The 19,826-nt window shown below is 31.5% G+C and overlaps 1 protein-coding gene across 2 annotated transcripts in view; it reads right to left on the bottom strand.

Annotated features, from left to right (window-relative positions):
* Positions 1-19,826, bottom strand: part of LOC145254917 (snake venom 5'-nucleotidase-like) — a 170,362-nt gene that overhangs the window by 30,144 nt on the left and 120,392 nt on the right. For both annotated transcript variants that reach the window (XM_080113880.1, XM_080113881.1), the window contains exons 2-5: positions 17,146-17,390; positions 9,468-9,554; positions 5,984-6,123; positions 2,740-2,865 (exon numbers count right to left, since the gene is read on the bottom strand). In XM_080113880.1, the coding sequence (XP_079970006.1) occupies positions 2,740-2,865; positions 5,984-6,123; positions 9,468-9,554; positions 17,146-17,311 (519 nt within the window). In that variant the 5' untranslated portion in view covers positions 17,312-17,390. The remainder of the gene's footprint in view (positions 1-2,739; positions 2,866-5,983; positions 6,124-9,467; positions 9,555-17,145; positions 17,391-19,826) is intronic.

The following is a 19,826-nucleotide window of genomic DNA, read 5'->3' as shown; positions in this document are numbered from 1 at the left end:
GATAAGTTTTTTGCCGTTTTGTTGGCTATTATAATGCATGCCCATTAGATTTCATATTTGAGAATATATACTCAAAAACAGTAAACAAACTCTTCCTGCTTCTTCTTTATCAATGCAGTGTTCTAAATATGGTACCAGATTTTTATTTAACGCAAAATACTTATACTTGTATGTAGAAGAGTAATTTTTTTTGTTTTGTTGGATGTTCTAATGAATTAGATTTTAGACGACCCAGAATTTTAATGAATTAGATTTTAGACGACCCAGAATTTTAATGAATTAGATTTTAGACGACCCAGAATTTTAATGAATTAGATTTTAGACGACCCAGAATTTTAATGAATTAGATTTTAGACGACCCAGAATTTTAATGAATTAGATTTTAGACGACCCAGAATTTTAATGAATTAGATTTTAGACGACCCAGAATTTTAATGAATCATCTTAGAATGAAAAAAATTACATTAAATTACAGCTTTTACATTATATTGAGGCAGCATTTCTGAAGATTTCTTCTCAGTTTATTCTTAAACCAATCAGTTTTAAATAAGATTTTTACGGTTCTTTTTCTTGATAATACAGCAAAAATTATGTTGAACAAGTTTTCTAAAATATATAGTTAAGATCTGAAAAAAAAATTTAAAAAAAAAAACAAGCTGAGCATTTGAGGTCCCCCACTATGAGTGAAAAATTTACTTTTACCATGACTAATGTTTGTGCAAAATTTCAAAAAAAATCCAAGGTATGATTATTGAGAAAAGTGCAAACAAATAACCGGATGAACGATGATTTGGGGGCAATTTTACCTTTATAATGGCCCCTAGAGTTATCCTGGAAAATCTGTCTTGGCAAAAATGTACTTGCACCATGACTAATATTTGTGCAAAATTTTTAAAAATTCAAGGCTTGGTTATTAAGAAAAGTGCAAACAAACGAACAGACAAACAGACAAATGGGAGTGAATTACTAAGTCCAATCCCTTCTTTGTTGGGGGACCAAAATAAAACATTTCCTATTTTGGTCACCTGAATTTTTAATTTTGTACATCCGTATTCATTAACGATAATTATATGGCAATTTAAAATTTATATGGCAATTTAAAATTTATACGGCAATTTAAAATAAATATAAAAAAATTGACATTTATGCGGAATAAAGACTGTGCTGTTGTTGAAATTTTCTGGGTAGTTTACATGAAAGGCCGGAAGGCACCCAAATACCGAGCCACTGAAATCACAGTTGCCAACGTCCTTAAAGAAACATTTAGTCACTAACATTGGACAATAATATAAATACTTTTTTTTTAATTTAAAAAGCAATACAGTGCAAAACTTTTTGATTGCTATCTATTATTTCTTAATCAAAAATTAAATGTTTATTCATGACCAGTGAATGTTTTTTTTTCTTGATTAAATATTTAACATTTCATAAATAACAGAACTAATTCATTTCCTATTTACTAAATTTGTCAATGTTTGCGCAAAAAAAAAAAATACCACAAAACTTTTGTTCCGCACATTTTCTGTTAACTGCCCAGAAATTTTTGATGATGGCACAGTCCTTATTCGACATAAGTATCAATAATTGTTACTTCGATCACCTATATTTTTTTTTATTCGTAAGTTTTTCAACTTCCTCTATATTTGATAAAATAATGATTTTTTTTTAATTATCAATCACATCAAAAATATTTATTTGGTCGCCGAATCTTTTACATTAGTACATATTATATTAATCTATATTACATATTTTTCTTCAATTCATACAATCAATACTATTCATTTATTATTTTTTATAAATAAGAAAATAAAAAAATTAAATTCCTATTTTTACTTTTTTTATACATTAACACACTTTTTCTCTGTATTTGTGTGGAAGGTTTTAATCATATTTTTATTTGCTTTTAGGTGCTCTGGTACATCAATTCTATCCATATCTTCCTTTCATTTATTTTTGTAAAAGTTATGTACTTTGATTAATAGATTATCCAACAAATCATTCATTTCTTTCTGCTTCAAAGTTTTCAATGATTAATATCTTTCTGTATTAAAAAGTTTCAAGCAGTTTACATATCTTGCATACAAGAATGCACCATAATTTACTTTTTTATGAGAGGAGGGGGTCCTTTACCAAATTTATCATGGTTTGTACTATTTATCTATGGGGCAACACCGGTACACAGGTTCTGCTAATATATATATATATTAGTGTTGGGATAATTAATCGGAATCAGGAACCAGAAAAATTAGAATTTTTTTGGAAAAATTTGTGTCTTTTTTTTTTTTTTATGCCAATTAACGATTCTTTTGATTATTTTTTTTTTATTTGATTTTGTTTAAAACAAAATCATCCACTGCTGGTAGTAATAATAGAATAATAAATATTTGTTGATTTGAAAACGAAAATTCATAGATTATCACCCACAAGTATGCTTTTATTTTTAAGAAAATATATGCACATTTAACGAGTTTTTACAGTAATGGGGAAAAAATAACAACTTTATAGTTAAATATTTAGAGATTTATAAAAAATTGGAATTGATAATTGTATCGGAATCGTCCCATCACTAATATATATATATATTATAAGTGAAAAATGCATTAAAATGCTTCAAGGTGATTCTTCAATCATCTGTTGTCTTCATTGCTTCTTTTAGCTCATGGAAATTTCTCAATATAATTTGTCCATTATAATTCAAACAAATATCTTTAATTTCAACAAATTAAAAAAAAAACTTACATCTTCTTTTAGTTCTTTAGCAATCTGTGTTCCAACCTCAACATAATCTTTGAACGTGACATCCTCTGGGTCGAGGGTCCCTAGCGTTTCGATCCATTCCTCCTCGACAAGTCCAATGCAACCTATCTGGAACAGACAGACTAGTTTTTGTACACATATTACAATTAACACATTTACAGAGATCTGTACTTTTTTTTTAAAATTAAATAAAAATGTTAGAATGCCGGTTTTTTTAGTTAATAATATTGCTAAGAGAAAATTGAGTTAAAATTAAAAAAAAAAAATGTACAGCACACCATTGGTGTTAATCATAGAAGGTCCAAATAGTCGATTGCAAAAGAACATATGTCCGATAGAACAATCAGAACATAAGTCTTATGTCGTAAAAAGAAACTGAAAAAAATTGCTTAATCAATGCTAACAGACTCTTAAAAAATGTTTAAATTCCAGCAGAAAAAACATGTCATTTGATTTTATTCAGACGTAAAAATTTTGGCCACGATTAGAAAATAAACAGAAGAAAGGACAGAAAGTTATATTCATACTTTCTAAGAATTCCAAAAATGATGTGTACAATTTTCCTGCAATTGTGAAATTCTCAGCAATGAAGGAAATGTTGTGCCAAGAATAATCTATACAAGATTTCCTGCAATTGTTATGGTTTAGGAGATTATCAACAATGGAGGAATTGGTACACTCCTTTATTTCTTTTAAAAAATTCTCTGCAAGCTGCAAAAGTTCTGAAAACGGCAGTTCAGCTATGGATTGACAATGCACGAAACTGAAGATCTGATGGGTTTTAACAAAACAGCATTATCATGTAAGACTCACAGAATGCAGAAACGGATGGTGCAAAAATGCAGAAACGGATGGTGTAAAAATGCTGTGATCACATGACTTCTGATATTTAACCTCTCAGCTTCTTAGTTCTCAATCTTTTGGATTGCTGCATAATCGTTTCTGAATTTTTGAGATGAGGGTTGGTTGTTTATATAATTTGGATTCTTTGATTTACTGTTCTCATCCTGAGTGTCATTTTCACAACAATTTGGTCAATGTAACCTCAAACCTTCTTCAGGTATATCCTGTTGAACTCAAGAATGTTTCTGTCAAATTCAGGAATATAGATGGAAATTGAACGGAACCTTTTATTTACTTCATGGAGCTAGCATGCTCTGGTTCCATCAGCCATGACTGGATAGAGGTCATGATTAATTTGCAACTGTAATTTGAAATTTCGTCCAGATTCTCAAGTTTCGACAAGATACAACTGAAGAAGGTCTGATGATGCATTAACCGAAACGTTGTGAAAATGACACTCAAGATGAGAACAGTAGTCCAAAGAATCAAAATAGTATGCTATACAATCGTAGTCAAGGATAGAAATTAAGAAGCATCTTTACACTAAATAATCCTTTAAAATCTCCATTGATTTTTTGAACTTTGCAACGTTGATTAAACTTAATTTATTCAGTCACAAAAGACCTATAAATTTCATTGCAAATAACATTCTATCAAAAAGAATGATCTGAAATGTTGTCCACAAAGACATTTTATTTTCCAACTTTATCATTTTGCTCTAGATAAGGATGCCTAACATTCACCCACTATCTCATACATCTCAACTGAGACATCTTTTTAAGATTTTACCTGTCCCCTGAAGTGCAATTGTTTGTATATCCCTTGTACTTGGTTCACTCGGTATATTTGTCAGATAGTTTTTTAAATTATTTTTCATGAATTCAGTTGCTCGTATAATTATTGGAATGACGGAGATTTTCATAAAATTACAGTTTCTTTTCATGTCATACATAAGACCTTGGTATTTTGTTATCTTTTAATCAAGCCTCATTGAGAATAAAACTTCTAAGGTTGCTTCTTTACGGTTGTCCAATATCATTATGCCAGGTTTTCTAGGTACATAGTTGTAGGAATTGCATAGTCATAGTGGACAGTGTATCACTTATTTCCAACTGTTCTTTTTGCTTTATGTTCCCAGGACTTATTGTTGCGTTTGATCCGGTGGAGATATTTACACATTCTCTTGTGTCGCATTGTATAGTAGCTGTCCCCCAGCAGAACTTTACAACTGGATGTCAAGTGGTTCATACTCTTTCCTTTTGTGTGACAGAATCTGCATTTGTTATTACTGAAACCACTTGTCTTTTTAAAAACATTGGTCATCAAGCTTTGATCTTATGATTATCATGCTTTCCCGAACACAGTGAAACAATCTTTTTGTGTGTGTGTCTGACTAAGTATATTTTATTTGAATTATTCAGACTACTGTTCTCATCTTGGATGTTTCAGCTGATGTAACCTCCAACCTTATTCAGGTGTATCTTGTCAAACTCAAGAATATATCTGTCAAAGTAGAAATTCTGAATGGAATTTCTAGCAAAACCCTTTATTTAATCCCTGAGGATAGCATGCACTAGTTCCAGGTAGAAGTCTTAAATATTTTGTAATCTGTAGGAATTGAGTCATTTTAAGTTAAGAAAAACTGAAGAAAAATTGCCTAATCGAAGTTAATGGACTCCTAAGGTGCTTGATTGAGCTTCACTCTATGGTCATCCACTGTAACGCATTTACAGCAAACACCCAACTAGCTAGAACCACTACTTGCTTTTCTGTCTGTGGCGAAAACTAAATGAAAGATTCCATGAGTAGAGCTTTTTTCCCAGAATTTCTCATCTGTAGAACACAATATCATGGAGCTGTTTCTCAGCTGACTATAACATAGTCGTTTTCAAATCTAATATGAGTTCTCATCTAAATTAACTCATCCAATTGTACTGTTTCACTGATCACCACAGCATTTTCTAACCTGATACCCATTAACTCATATCCTTGAGTGGCCTCATAGCCTTGATAAACAGCAACTTTATGGTATAAAAAACATTTCAAAATTTTCATTAACATTTGACCTAGTAGCTCCTTAGATCTCAATCTTTTGGATTGTAGTTAATTAAAAAAAGGTTAAGCTTAAGGGGGTCTTAAGAAATTGAAATTCAGGGAATCTTGCTTAATTAGTGTCCAATGACTATGGATCAAATTCAATGCAAATCTGAAATATTTGAATTTTCAAAGGAGAGGTTGCGTCCATATTCTGCCCTTGAAAATCCCTCAATTTCTTTGAAGTATTTAATACTTGAAAGAAACTGAAATTTGGTGAATATTAATTGATAGACAAGAAAAAGATAAAAAGGAAAAGAAAGACAGAAAAAATTATTGTTGCACTCACTTTTCTGTTTTGCCATTCCAGCATGTATGACATGGAACCATTTGCCAAGGGCTTCTTTGTAATATTATCAATCACATTACTCATTAGCCAAGGGAAGTCCGTCCTCTCAACTAATTCCATGAGACGGTCAACACCAAAATCTGTTAAGAGGAAAAAAAATGTTATTATAATAAAATACATTAAACAAATGAAATATCTATTATATAAAGGACAATTGCCCGTGTAAGTCCAGCTAAAAATCTAAAAATACACAACAAACCACTAAAACAGGCATTTTTTTTAATCAGTGTAACTCCAGAAAAAATTAATTCTTTGGGGATCAAATGACTTGAATATTATCATTATTTTTAATGTTAGTCTGCATTAATACAATCCAGGAAATGAGTCAGCATTTTTTTTAAATTTGAAAGATGCTAACTCCAAATTTAACTTGTTTCTTAGCTATTGTAATTTCTCTACACAGAAAGTGTGCGGGAGAAACTTAGTTTTAGAAGTGCTTTAGAGGTATCCTGAGTTTTATTTTTACACTTTTCACACACACAAAAAAAGAAAGAATTTCTCTTCTAGAGAAGGGGTGGGTGACAATATTGATTAAAAGGGTGGATAAGCCACAGAGACAAACTTCAGGATTCAGATGGTGGAAAAGAAAAGGCAGAAAAAGAAAGGAAAACCAAAGAAAGTTTGCCGAACTGGTCTGTCTTTGTTAACATTCTTTAATTATTTCTTTCCTCAGTCTATGATAAGGTGCTAGATAATAATGGTTTCATTTGTTTTTGATGGGGTGAGATACTTTCAACGAATCTGTTCTGGTTTTATGTCATCTTTTCACAGGGCAACACTGGTAGTCTTGCTAGTATTGAACTAACCACAAAAGTTTAATTTCAATATGAATTAGGTCATCTCCTTTTGTTTATTTTTGAATGCAATTTTTAAAAAGTTTTCTTAAACATTTTTTTTTAACTAGTTTTTATTTTTGTTTGCAGAATTTAAACTTTTTTTTTTTCAAATATAAGGCATTTTTTTAAGTTTACTAAATTTTTTTTTATGTTCTTTCTTACGACTGAAAAATAAAAATAATAATCATTTGCTTTTTACAAAGATTTTCTAATTTTATGTCATGCAGATTTGTTATTGTGTTAAAATGTTATAATTAAAAAAAAAACAATTATTTATTTTTATTTAAGATTTAGTCCAAACATGTTTGCAAGAAATAAAAAAAATATTTTTTATTTCTTAGGGAATATTAAAAAACAAAAAAAAATTCAAATGTTTATTTTGGTACAATTCGTTTCAGGTTTATATTCAAATTTCTTATAATCTTTATGATCGAAAGTTGTGACTAAAGAAATATTTCAGATACTTTGGGCTGACAAGTCTAAATTTCCTGAATGGTAATAAGAATCAAAAGTTGCTTAAACAATGGAAATAGATTGCCTGAACAAAGAATTAGTTGCAGCAGTAGACATACCTGGTTGAGCTGGCATACACAAATACTAAAACCCAAAACATATGCATAAAAACATCATTAATTAACAAATACAATATATCTATATATATATATATGAGGGGTATCCAAAAAGTAATGCCTCCTATCTTGTTTTTTTTTCCTTCAGACCAAATAGATCAAAGAGGATTACAAATTGCATTGTTATGATAACTGAACTTATGCATTCATGTCCTGGAAGTTTCAGCTCTCTGTTGCAGATATTGGTAGTGTGCAACTCTTAAGACATTAGACCCTGTCATGGATGTGTGTCAGAAACATAGATAAGTCATGGCAAAAGGGCATTGAGAATGGTGGTGACTATATAGAAAAATAAATTCTGGAATACGAAAGGTCACTCGTTTTAATGGTACCATTCCTTTCTTCATAGCTCTTCAACTTTTGGAGTTGGCTTTATTTTTGGAATGACACTCATATATATATATATATATATATACACACATGGTGTCCACAAAGTCTGGCTGCAAAATCTATACGGTGTCCACAAAGTCTGGCTACATAATCTACACGGTGCCCACAAAGTCTGGCTGCATAATCTACACGGTGGCCACAAAGTCTGGCTACATAATCTACGCAGTGCCCACAAAGTCTGAATGCATAATCTACATGGTGCCCACAAAGTCTGGCTGCATAATCTACATGGTGCTCACAAAGCCTGGCTGCATAATGTAGCCAGACATTTTGGGCACCCTGTATATATATATATATATATATATATATATATATATATATATATATATATATATATATATATATATATATATATATATACAAATTTACAATTGATTGAAAGATTTTTTTTTTGTAAGTATATTGTTTGTTGAATGGTTCAAGTGAGCAACCAGTACAGGTATTAGTAGTCTATGTGTCCACTGTAACCTAAATAAAAATTTGCAGCACTCCTTTTCACTGATGCCACAATTCAGAATCACCTTTTAATTGTGAGGTGTTCGCTTTGCTGCCAAATACTCAACTTATTGTTCTCCAAAATTTGTCCTTCTTAATACAGTCACTCCTGTCATATGCAAATAAATGCCTTTATATTTTTAAAACCACATGCCACCATTTTTAAAAATCATTTCACTTCACATAATTAAACTGCAACATGAAAGGAAAAATAAATTTTAATCATCATCATAATCGGGTTAATGTCAGTTTTACATGCTAGCATGCATTAAACGGTTTTAAGAAACTGACTTCCGATGTAATCTATCTCTGGCCAGGTTTTTATTTATCCCTCATTTAATGTTTTTATTACTTACTTCCATGTTTTCCTCTACCTGCTACCTTAACTGTTCTACACCTATTGATTGAAGAATTCCATACAATTGAAATCTATTCTTCTGTACATATCTCCATATATACTGTCCAGATTTAATCTTCCTCTGAAGTCATCAGATCTAAGTCTGTCTCTAAGACTTGCATTACAAATCAATCATATAATTCTCATATTATTTCTTTTCATGCAACTCATATCCTCAACCCTTAATGGCCATGTTTCGCTTTCATGCATCACTAGATTGCATAAATCTCTAAATATTCAATGATAGACTTATCCCCCCCCCTGGATTACCATAAAAACGCATGTTAAATGTGCAAATATTTTCTTAAACATAAAAACAAACACTTGTGCGGGATGATCTAAAGACATTAGTCTTACTAGTAGTTTAAAATCAATACCTATTTATTATTTTATCATTACTACCAGCAGTGGTAGATTTGGCTTCAAACACAATCAAATAAAAAAAAAGACATTTAAAAGAATCGTTTTTAGCATCAGAAAATAGGCACAAATTTTTCCAATTCCAATACTCCCAAAAGTTCTGATTTTTATGATTCCCGATACCAATTAATCGTCCAAACATTACAGCATACATATGCCTGATAGACCCTAACCTTGGTCAACAGTGGTAATGCTCTGCTGGTTAGTAATGACAGAAAATGTGAATAAAAGCATTGTAAAAGACTTAAAAGACTTACCAAAATCATGATTGCCAAAGACGGAACATTTTACCTGGCAGGCGTTTAATATTGGAACCATTTGTTCTCCTTGAGTGAAAACACTCACTGCAAAAGAAGAAAAGGAAGCATGATAGGTAGTAATGTAAACATGTGCAGCGCTGCATGTTTAATGAGTTGCATAGTTGCAATGCATGTAAATTAAGAGGCTTGCTGCAAATGAGAAATATTTTACTAATTAAAAGAGAAATCACCAGAAAAATGGGAAACATCTCTTGTTTAGTGTTGACCACTCAGTGATTTGTTCACATAAGAAACATTTCTACAGAAATATGTATTGATGTAAACAAGTGCAGTGGTGCATTTTTAGTGTGTTGCATAGTTGCAATGCATGTAAATAATAGGCTTGGTGCAGGTGATAAATATTTAACTAATAAAAGAAATGGGAAATATATCTGGTTTGGTGTTTACCACTCAGAATTCGATTTGTCCACTTGCAAAAATGTAATGTTTCTACAGATACAAGATTATTTGCTGTGATGCACTCAAAATTTGCCAAGAATAATAGCTGTAGATACTGAACCTCCTAGTCATGTGACAATGCATGTGTGCCATGATTGTCTAATTTATAAACAAATAATAGATATATATTATTATTTCTAGTTTACAAATGGTACCTGTCTACTTAGATGAATGACAAACTTGCAGTATTGCATCTTTGCTTGACCAAACCGAAACACACAAGTCCCAAGTGGCTAGAGAGACACACTCCCCTGAAGTGCCTTGGTAGCTGTCACTAAAACCAACTCCCCTAAAAGGTTTAAATCTCACTCTTCTTCTTCATTTTCCTGGAGAAGGGAGGGGGGCTCGTTATAACCGCCTCTCTTTCTTTTCTCCTAAGATCTCTTCACTTATAGCTGGTTGTGGCTCTTTGTTGGTGGTCATTGTTCAGCCGCCTAGAAGAGACATTCACTGAAGGTAACATACATCTGATCTCTGGGCATTGTTTCTCTCAAAAACTCGATTCCAACCAATCTCTTCCTTCCAATGAGACACATTCTTTTTTTTAAACAAAGAGAATGTCTATTAGGTGGTCTGACTCATAAGATATTTTCAGCTCTCTACACTCCTCCCTTCTACTGGCCAAGTATCCATCACTGCAATGTCCGCCACTCACTTGTCGTAGCAAAACGTGCTGCAGTCAGTGTTTTTATATTCATAGATTGGCAGGTGATTATTATTTCACATGGTTTACTGATTATTTCTTATAGTTTATCACTAGGACAGTATTGTATATCTGTCTATATTACAGTAGAGGAGCATTGGTTTTTGGTGGTTCTCAGAAACAGATAATCTGGTTGTGCTTAAAAAAAACAAACTTGAAGTTATGATTTTATTTGGAGAGAGAATTGCAGCATTAACCGAGACTATATGATTGACACTGTGACTAGTGTCGGAATCAAGCAAAATAGTCAATCTCTGTTGATTGTCTACATTGGATTCAAACGAATAAGAAAGAGTTTGAGACTATTTTACCATTTATTTAAATGTTCTGTGTGTTTATTTAGTAGTTTTGCATGGTGCTGAACTCAAATGCTAAATGGTTGGGGGGGGGGGTAAATGATGGACTTATTCATTTTTTTTTTTTGCATGCTGAAGAACTTAAATTTACATATGTTTGTTATTATTTTCTTTCTTCACCTACAACGTTGTCTATTCACAGACAACCATTTTCACCAGTTTGTGATACAAATGCATGTCTGTTAGTCTGTCACACATAAGTTAAAAAATAGTATTTTCATCAGTCTGTCATACAAACCGCTATCTGTTGGTCTGTCAAATATTAACTGGACTCATCTTAAAAACGGATCCATTTTTGCTTTTATTTGATCTGGCTTGTACAGCAGAAAGATGATTTAAAATTTTCCATTGGTATTCAGTCTAACTAATCAATATTGGTGTTGTGTAAGTCTTCATTAATTGTGTAGACAGAGGAGATCAATCTGGAGAAATGTGCTGGTCTGTTTTTTTGCCAGAAGGGTCAGTGTAGTGTACAGGTTTCTTTGCACATCTATGTGTTTCTTTGCTTCAGGATGAGGTAAAATCAACAGTGATCAATATGGGCAAATTAGACGAGAATATAACATAGGAAAACTTTGGTTGGATTCTGCAACAGACTATTTTTTGAACCGTGCCATTTCTTACCTTTCGGACTGGATAAATGATCCTCTCCCTCATCATACAGACAATAGTAATGCGATCCTTTAAAGTTTAAAAATAAAAATGCAAGCAACATTTTTTAAAATCTCCGATAGAATTTATTTATTATTTACTAGCAGGGTTACCTTGCATTGGCTGGGGCAAAAATGTAACATTTCTGTTAAAACTCCCTCCCCTCCTGTTTTCCCTTCTTCCCCCAACTTATTCATCTATCCGAACACACGCACACGTATAACTCTCCCTTATGTAGATTCCTCAAGGAATAAGTCAGGATAAGGGAATTAACTCCTTGAAAAAAATAAATTATTTCCCTTTAGTTAGTGTCTGGCAAACAGACCTCTCTTTGACGAAATCTGCACCAGCTAAGAGTTAAAGAATGACTATTGTTTTTTTCTTTTTCTTTTCTTTGTTTTTTTGTTTTTTTTAATTTTACATAATACCAACCTTGTAGGTGTTTGTCACTTTAAATTTTTACACACACACACACACACACACACACACACACACACACACACACACACACACACACACACACACACACACACACACACTGCTCTTTATATAATAAATTAGTATGTCCCTTTGACTCATATTTTAATCAAGAATTTGATTGATATAAATATACAATTAGCTACCAGGTAGTATGTGTTGTAAGTATGAGGGTTTTATAGTTAATTTTATTAACTGGAAACAGAAAACACTTAACAAGCATAGATAATTTACAATAAAGAACTAGATTAAGCCTGAGTATAAATATACACATTTATTAAATATACTGACAAATGTGAAAGATGTAAAACATTTCACAATGACAAAATAATACAAATGTTCATTAACTCACCACTTGGGTGGAATCTTGGAAAGAATTGGGATATTCCACCAATGCTGGAATGTGCTCAGAATGGGGAATAAGTGTTCCCTATTATATGAGGTTGAATGGTTTTTCTCACTTTCGTGAATTGTCTCTTCCATGTAAGGTAGGATTAGGGGTTAAAATAGTGTCACATTATGTTTCTCCACATGGGTTTTGACTCACTGTGGGGAAAGCAGGCTTTCGCGTCTCTCACCTGGGTCTCACTGCCCAAAGAGAAATAACCCACCGGTGTCTTAGCAACCAGTGTTCTTCTTTGTTATTCCCCTACACATACAATGCTCTTTTATTATATTGTAGAATTCGGCAAAGTTTACCCATCCATAATATATCAACATTATGTGATAATCACTTGATCCCTCATCCGACAACATCGCTGACACCAACATTGTTTCCATGGTATTTTTTTTTATCTTCTGACTGTTATTGTCTCTCACATTAATAGCTGCTGAGAGGTGGGGAGAACAGGTTCACAAATATAAAAAAAAAAAAAAAGAAGCAAAACACAGATTCCGGCACATTCTACAACTATCAGTTGCACTAGGTGTGTGCGTGACACCATCGACCCTCTGAACGCTAAGGTCCACATCTACGACTTCTGCTGAGTCTGTGTTCGTCAGTTGCCACTAGCTCATCCTGATCTACTCTGTGCTATAAACGTGGCTCCAACTGAAAACTGCTGTCAACTGTTGCAAACCCAAGACTGTCCTCAACTATCATGAACTGTTGCAAAACCTACCACCGCACCTAAAACTGGCCATAAAATAACTAAAAAAAATATATTTGGCTCTTTTATTCCCATTTATTTGCATACTTTGATTAACAATACTATTTTCATTCTCTTCATGTGGTGTGCATTACTGGACAACTTCCAAAACTTGTATTCTGTTGATAAACTTATTTTTGTTAACTTCTTTTTTCTTTTACTTCCTAGGGTAGGGGGGGGGTGACCTTGTTAGCATCATACTTACATTGTGTTGAAATAACTAAAAGTAAAGAGTTAAGAAAAGATTTAAGAAATGTTCAAAGTTCTCTAGAAAAAGAAAATGTCATACCTGAATGTGAAATTATGAGCGTGTTTGTAAGACTGACAAGCTGCTGTTATATTTTATAAGTCTATTAGCCTCAGTGCCCATTGCCCGGGTGTTTAGAGGTGTGTTGAGTAAAAAAAAAAAAAAAAAAAAAAAAGTGGTAGTAGGCAGGCAGGCTCAAACCCGTACCATAAAGAAGGAAAAGAATGTGAAAAAAAAAAAAAATGACATCTTTGCCGTTGTGTCCATTGCGAAACTGGAAGTGGCAAAGGTTTAAATTAAGGTTAGTCAATCGAAGAGGGAATGACTTTCGAAAATATCGGCAAAAAAAGCGACCCCCTCCTTGTAGAAAAGTGCCCAGTTTCAACTTAAAAATAAGTCATTGAATATTTCACTCATTTTTTTTCTGTAGTTACTGTTATTGAAACAAGGGGTTCCCCCAATAAAAAAGAGGAGTTTCCTTTGTGTGCGCGTCCACCTAAAAGTCAGAAACTTCACAAGACACATACATAAAGCTGAGATATATTCTTTTTGTAGCATTGCGTTTGGGTGAGGATGGAGGGGGGGAGGGGAGCTCAACAGAAAAAAAGAGTAAGTTTTTTAGTATGAAATGCTATTTTTTTGCACAAACAATTGTAATGTAATATTTTTTAATGTATACTAGTGGGATCTGTGAAAATTCCACAGGGGACTTATTCACATGCAATATATTGACGTTGGCATTCTGTAGATGTTCAGCATAAATGGAGATGCTCTGATATTATTGTACCTATTTACTATGTCTCCCCACGGGGCAGAGTTAGACACCAGGGTCGTTTATTGTAGCTCTTTTGTTAAAACTGCAAAAGTATTTATCTAAGCTAGCGGGGTCGCCCAGCATAGTCCGGTCGGAAGGTACTCTTAAATATGATATTTTAACTCTTGCAGATTTTGTATATATTATTATAGAGTTAATTTTCTACTAATGTTTATATATTATAAAATTGCGATTTAAAAAATAAAAAAATATATCCAGATGACTTGGGTGCATTAGCTTAAATTGAAACCAAAACCAAAACTTATGAAAAAAAAAAATATATATATATATATATATATATATATATATATATATATATATATATATATATATATATATATAACTTGAGTTCCTTTAGCTATAATCAAAACCGAAACTAAAACTTGTGAAGAATTTTTGGTAAAATTATTTATAAAAAGAAATAAATGACTTCAGTGCTATCAGCTATAATCGAAACCAAAACTTATGAAGAATTCTTGGTACAATTATTTATTACAAGAAATGGAAGTCCATAAGCATTAAACGACAGATGAAAGCATGACACACAAATCAAATAACACACACACGTTATCCTATTAATATATAGATAATATGTAAAAGCAATAATGGTGCAAAACTGATAGGAGGACATAGTTTTGAAAGTCGGTTCATCGCATTATTTTTGTGTGTTTCAACTACTTTTTGATTGTATTTGCAAGATTAAAGCTTAAAGTTAATTTCCAAAAGGAAAAAATATTTGTGCATGTGAAAAAAAGTTATAAGAAAAATTTTTTCATGCTGACATTCGAAAACTGACAAATTCAGCTAAATTCTGAAGTTAAATAAATTCATTGTAAAAATCCCTTGAAAGATAAATATTAGTTTTCTGGGTCTATTTCAAAGATAATTTAGTAAAGTCCTAATATATTGAATTAAATAATAAAAAAAAAAACACCTTGTTTGTACAAAAAAATAACTAGAGGATAGTGCCTTACATCATCATAATCTAACCATTAGCACATCTTAAATTAATCCAACAGATAGTTGAATTATTATGTCATACTCATCTCACCATAATGTCATTGTATATTTCAGACCTCCATCATTTTGGATTAATAAAGTTGTTGTCCGAAAATAGCATTGACCTGCTTATTTAATAACTTATTCAGCTCCAAAAATCGAAAGATTCTGGCTTTGCACAAACAAAAACAAAAAATGTCATCTAAGAATACGTTCTACAGAAGTGCAAAATGTCAGAAAGTCAAAAAGCTATCTGAAAATGATGTCAGGTAGTTGGAGGAAGGTAGGGAGCAGTTGTTTTCTTTCCCCCCCCCCCAGCTGTGCATCCGTACATTCCTAATGTGAACGTTTGTATAATTTTAACCATTTTTTAATTTAATTATTTTTCGGTGTTCCTACTTTTAAATTAAAAAAAAAATATTTTTCAAGATTATATAAAAATTATGTTACACTGAAAGTTACACATTCATTCAAGCAAGGAAAATATTAAAATCTTACATATAAAAATTATGTGAAACATGTAATCTAAAAAAAAAAAGAGGAAATAGTTTTTGCAATTATAATTTTTTGCGTGCAACTATTAAATAAACAATGCTCAATTCAATGATAATATCGGTAGTTTGATAAATTAATTTTTCTTCGAGTTATATTGAATTTCTTAATATGGACTTTTAGTGACTTTTTTCATAATGTTCCTGAAAAAATAATTTATTTTTTTTATTGTTACAATTTACAATGCTTTATTTTCATTAAAAAAAAAGCTAAAATAAATTCATTCATTTTTTTTTACTACTGAAAAGCATAACTTTAGTAAAGGTGTTTTTTGTTTAAACAAAATAATATCTTTCCACTAAAGTTCAAATAAAAATAATGGATTCATTATATTTCATCGTCATTATTTAATAAATACTGAAGCTTTCATGAAAATTGGTTAATTTCCTGATTTTTTGGTGATTTTTTAAGTAAAGGGAGGGGTCAAAATATTTATACATTTTGAGCATAGTGCTATTCAATTTTGCATGTACCTAGTATATAAATGTGATCTTTTACGCCATCAACATAGGGGGATAGGAGAGGGGGAAGAAGGGGAAAGTGAAGATGAAAGAGAGTTGCCTGGGGAGGGGGAGAAATGGAAGGGAAAATAGTGAGAGAAGGAAAGAGAAATAAGGGTTGGTTGTTTGATTGCTTTGTTTTACAGCATATCAACCTTTTAGGTTATTTAATGCCGAATCTAGTCATTTTGAAAATAAATTTTACACTTCAAGTTCTTTAAATCTTAAAATATTTATTTATGGTGTTTGGTTTGGTTGTTTTGTTTCACAGCATATCAACCCTTTAGATTATTTAATGGCAAATCCAGTAATTTCAGTAAAAATCTTTATGTTTCGATTTTTTTATTCATGGAGTTTGGTTTGATTGTTTTGTAGAGGAAAATTGTTCTTTTGTTTTTGATTTTGCAGCACATAATTGAGTTTTGCAAAAGGAAAAAAAAAAACAATAGCATAAATGTTTGGTGCGTTTTAGGTCAAAAAGCCAGTATCTTCAGACAGCCTGATCTGGTAGCCTCAAAATAAATAGGGTGAGAGAACTTTTAAAAGAAAGATGTTGCACACACTTTTTAACTTCTATTCCCAGGCAATGCCAGATAGGCATGCTAGTATATAATAAAATAACTGAGGAAAAAATGGGGCAATTCACATAAATATTTGGAATTCCAAAAGGTTTGCATAAATATTTAATAATATATACACAACAAATACTGACCCAACGCGTTTTACTTACATAAGGACGGGTTGAAAATGTCGCCACTAAATAAGACGAGTGGATTCAGATGTTCGCAGGACTTGACGTATCCTACAAACCGTGCTGCTCCTCCAATCGGTTCATCTAAGCGGGGTTCGATGTTGTAGACATCGTTGAAATGAAGAATTGTTACTGTGTCAGCCATCTTTGTTGGACTCTTCGAGAGTGACAAGGAGATAAAAAAAGACGTTTCGATCAAGATTTCTTCCTCGTCATCAGGAAAACTGAAAAGATAGACAAATAAGCATCCAGAATAATCAAGATAATGATGTAGTTACAGAAAGCTGAAAAAAAAAAAAAAGGAACTATGGGAAATAGACACTATTTAAAAGTTCCTATGATATCAAAAATTCTTTAAAAAAATTAATTCTTCGTGGAAGCTCCAAATACTTATTGCTAGCATTGAATAATGGTCTTAAAAATTTATTTATTATTTTTTTAATCAAACGGTTTTTAAACACAGTAGGAAGAGATATTTAGATCACACTGAGAGACCACTTAAGATTATCAGCTGTTAATCTATGAATATAAAACACTAACTAGCCATGAAGTGTACATCTGGTGTGAACATTAATTTTGGCAAACCTCAAGTGGGTCATATACATAGCATAGAACCTCATATCTGAGAAGTCATTACTATTTGAAAGCTTAACCCATTTACTGAGTGGTCTCTCTATTTTCCTGTTGCATGTCTGCTGACTATAATATGCATCAAATTTGAGCCTATTTTCCGATGTCAAGAAATGATTCTTTTAATTGTTTTTTTTTTTTTTAGTTTGTTAATTTTTATTTACCACTTAATTTTTATTTTATTTTCAATTGCTGGTATTAATGAAAAAAATATATACAATACACATATACATATATAAAATACACATATACATAGGTGTTGTGTGTATTTAGGCGGCATATTTTAATTAAGACAAACGTCTGGATTTTCATAATTTTATACCAGTAAGGTCATTCACTTGTAAGAAAAGAATGGGGGTATTTTTTTTTATAACTTCGTTATTGTTAGCATCAATAAAAATTTTGTTATTGACGTTTAGTCAATAGGTGGAAGTGAGTACAACAGACTTTGAAAAATGTTTTCTAATTTTTTTGATTTCATTATTTTCTGCTAGGATAATGATATTGTACATGTACCTGACATAAATGGAGGGTTTAGTGATTGTATTAATTTTATATTGGACGTGTAAAAACTGTAATTTGTATACAAATGATTGCATTATGATTGCAGAAGAGGTTGTGTAGGTTTTCAATATTCTACGATTAATTTTAAGTAGAGAGAAAGATGGTTTACAAATAAAAGTGAATGTCCACACTGATACAAAAATTGGCAATAAAAAAAATAATCTAATAAACTGCACAAAATTAATCTCAACCAGAAAAATATTTTTTAATGAAAAAAAAAAAACACTAAATAAACCTGAGTTAACAATTAATTTCCTTTCAGTCTTGTAACTCACTTCCCATATTTTGTTCTTTAGTCCTCACATTCCATGAGCGATGTTTCTGACAAAGAGGGAAGAATTGCTGTTTTCTGGGTCAGAATTTAATTCTTATCATCTGCTAGTTTTTGATCATGAAGTAGTAATTTTAAGCTCTTTACATCAAGTAGCTTCATGCCTTGTCTGATGCAATTTCCATAAAAAATACCTTGTACAATATATATATAATAATAACCAACTAAACAATTCCGATTAGATCAATATTCTATCGTTATCAGATGCATTTTACTTTAAATTAAATGAAAAAAACTTTTAAATTATAACACACACACACACACGTATATATATATATATATATATATATATATATATATATATATATATATATATATATATATATATATAATAGTAATAATAAAACCAGATTGACCATGTATTTTAAAAACTTCTGAACACATAATTGTCAATGTAACCTATGTAAATAAGTGAACTAGTCATTGAAAGGTTCAAACATGCAAGATATGTCAAATAGATTGTCGATAATGAATGAGAAATTTTTCCAAAAACATTAGAAAACTTAAAAGCTTGGATTGAAAAGGAGAAAAATAGGAAACACGATTTATACTGAAACTGAACTTATTCAATAATTTTTAAAAAATGAGAATTCATAAGGAAAAGTTGTGGGCTGTTTCTGCAAAATAACATTCTGTAAATAAGCATTTACTTTGTTGCAGATATTGATGGTATAAGACTAAGAAAGCAACTCCTGCCATGAACGTAGAGATGTGTCATCGAAATCCTGGAAAAAGTGCATCGAGAATGATGGCAACTATGTATAAAAATAAATTCAGGAGCACAAATGGCCGCTAGTTTTAATGGTACCACTCCCATCTTTGTAGGTCTTCAATTTTTTGTGTTAAAAAAAATAGAAGACGACCCACGTGTTTGTGTGTGTGTGTGTGTGTGTGTGTGTGTGTGTGTGTGTGTGTGTGTGTGTGTGTGTGTGTGTGTGTGTGTGTGTGTGTGTGTGTGTAATATATATATATATATATATATATATATATATATATATATATATATATATATATATATATATATACAGACACACACACACCCAACACACACACACACACACACAGATAAAGAGAGAGACATGGAGTGCATATCACAAGTTGAGGAAGAAAAGTTGAAAGTTAGACTCTTTGTTGC

Source organism: Euprymna scolopes, chromosome 30 (assembly GCF_053919585.1).
Source record: "Euprymna scolopes isolate OS-2025 chromosome 30, ASM5391958v1, whole genome shotgun sequence".
Taxonomy (NCBI): Eukaryota; Metazoa; Mollusca; class Cephalopoda; order Sepiida; family Sepiolidae; genus Euprymna; species Euprymna scolopes.
The sequence above is the reverse complement of the archived record's forward strand: the minus strand, read 5'-3'. Positions and strand labels throughout refer to the sequence as shown.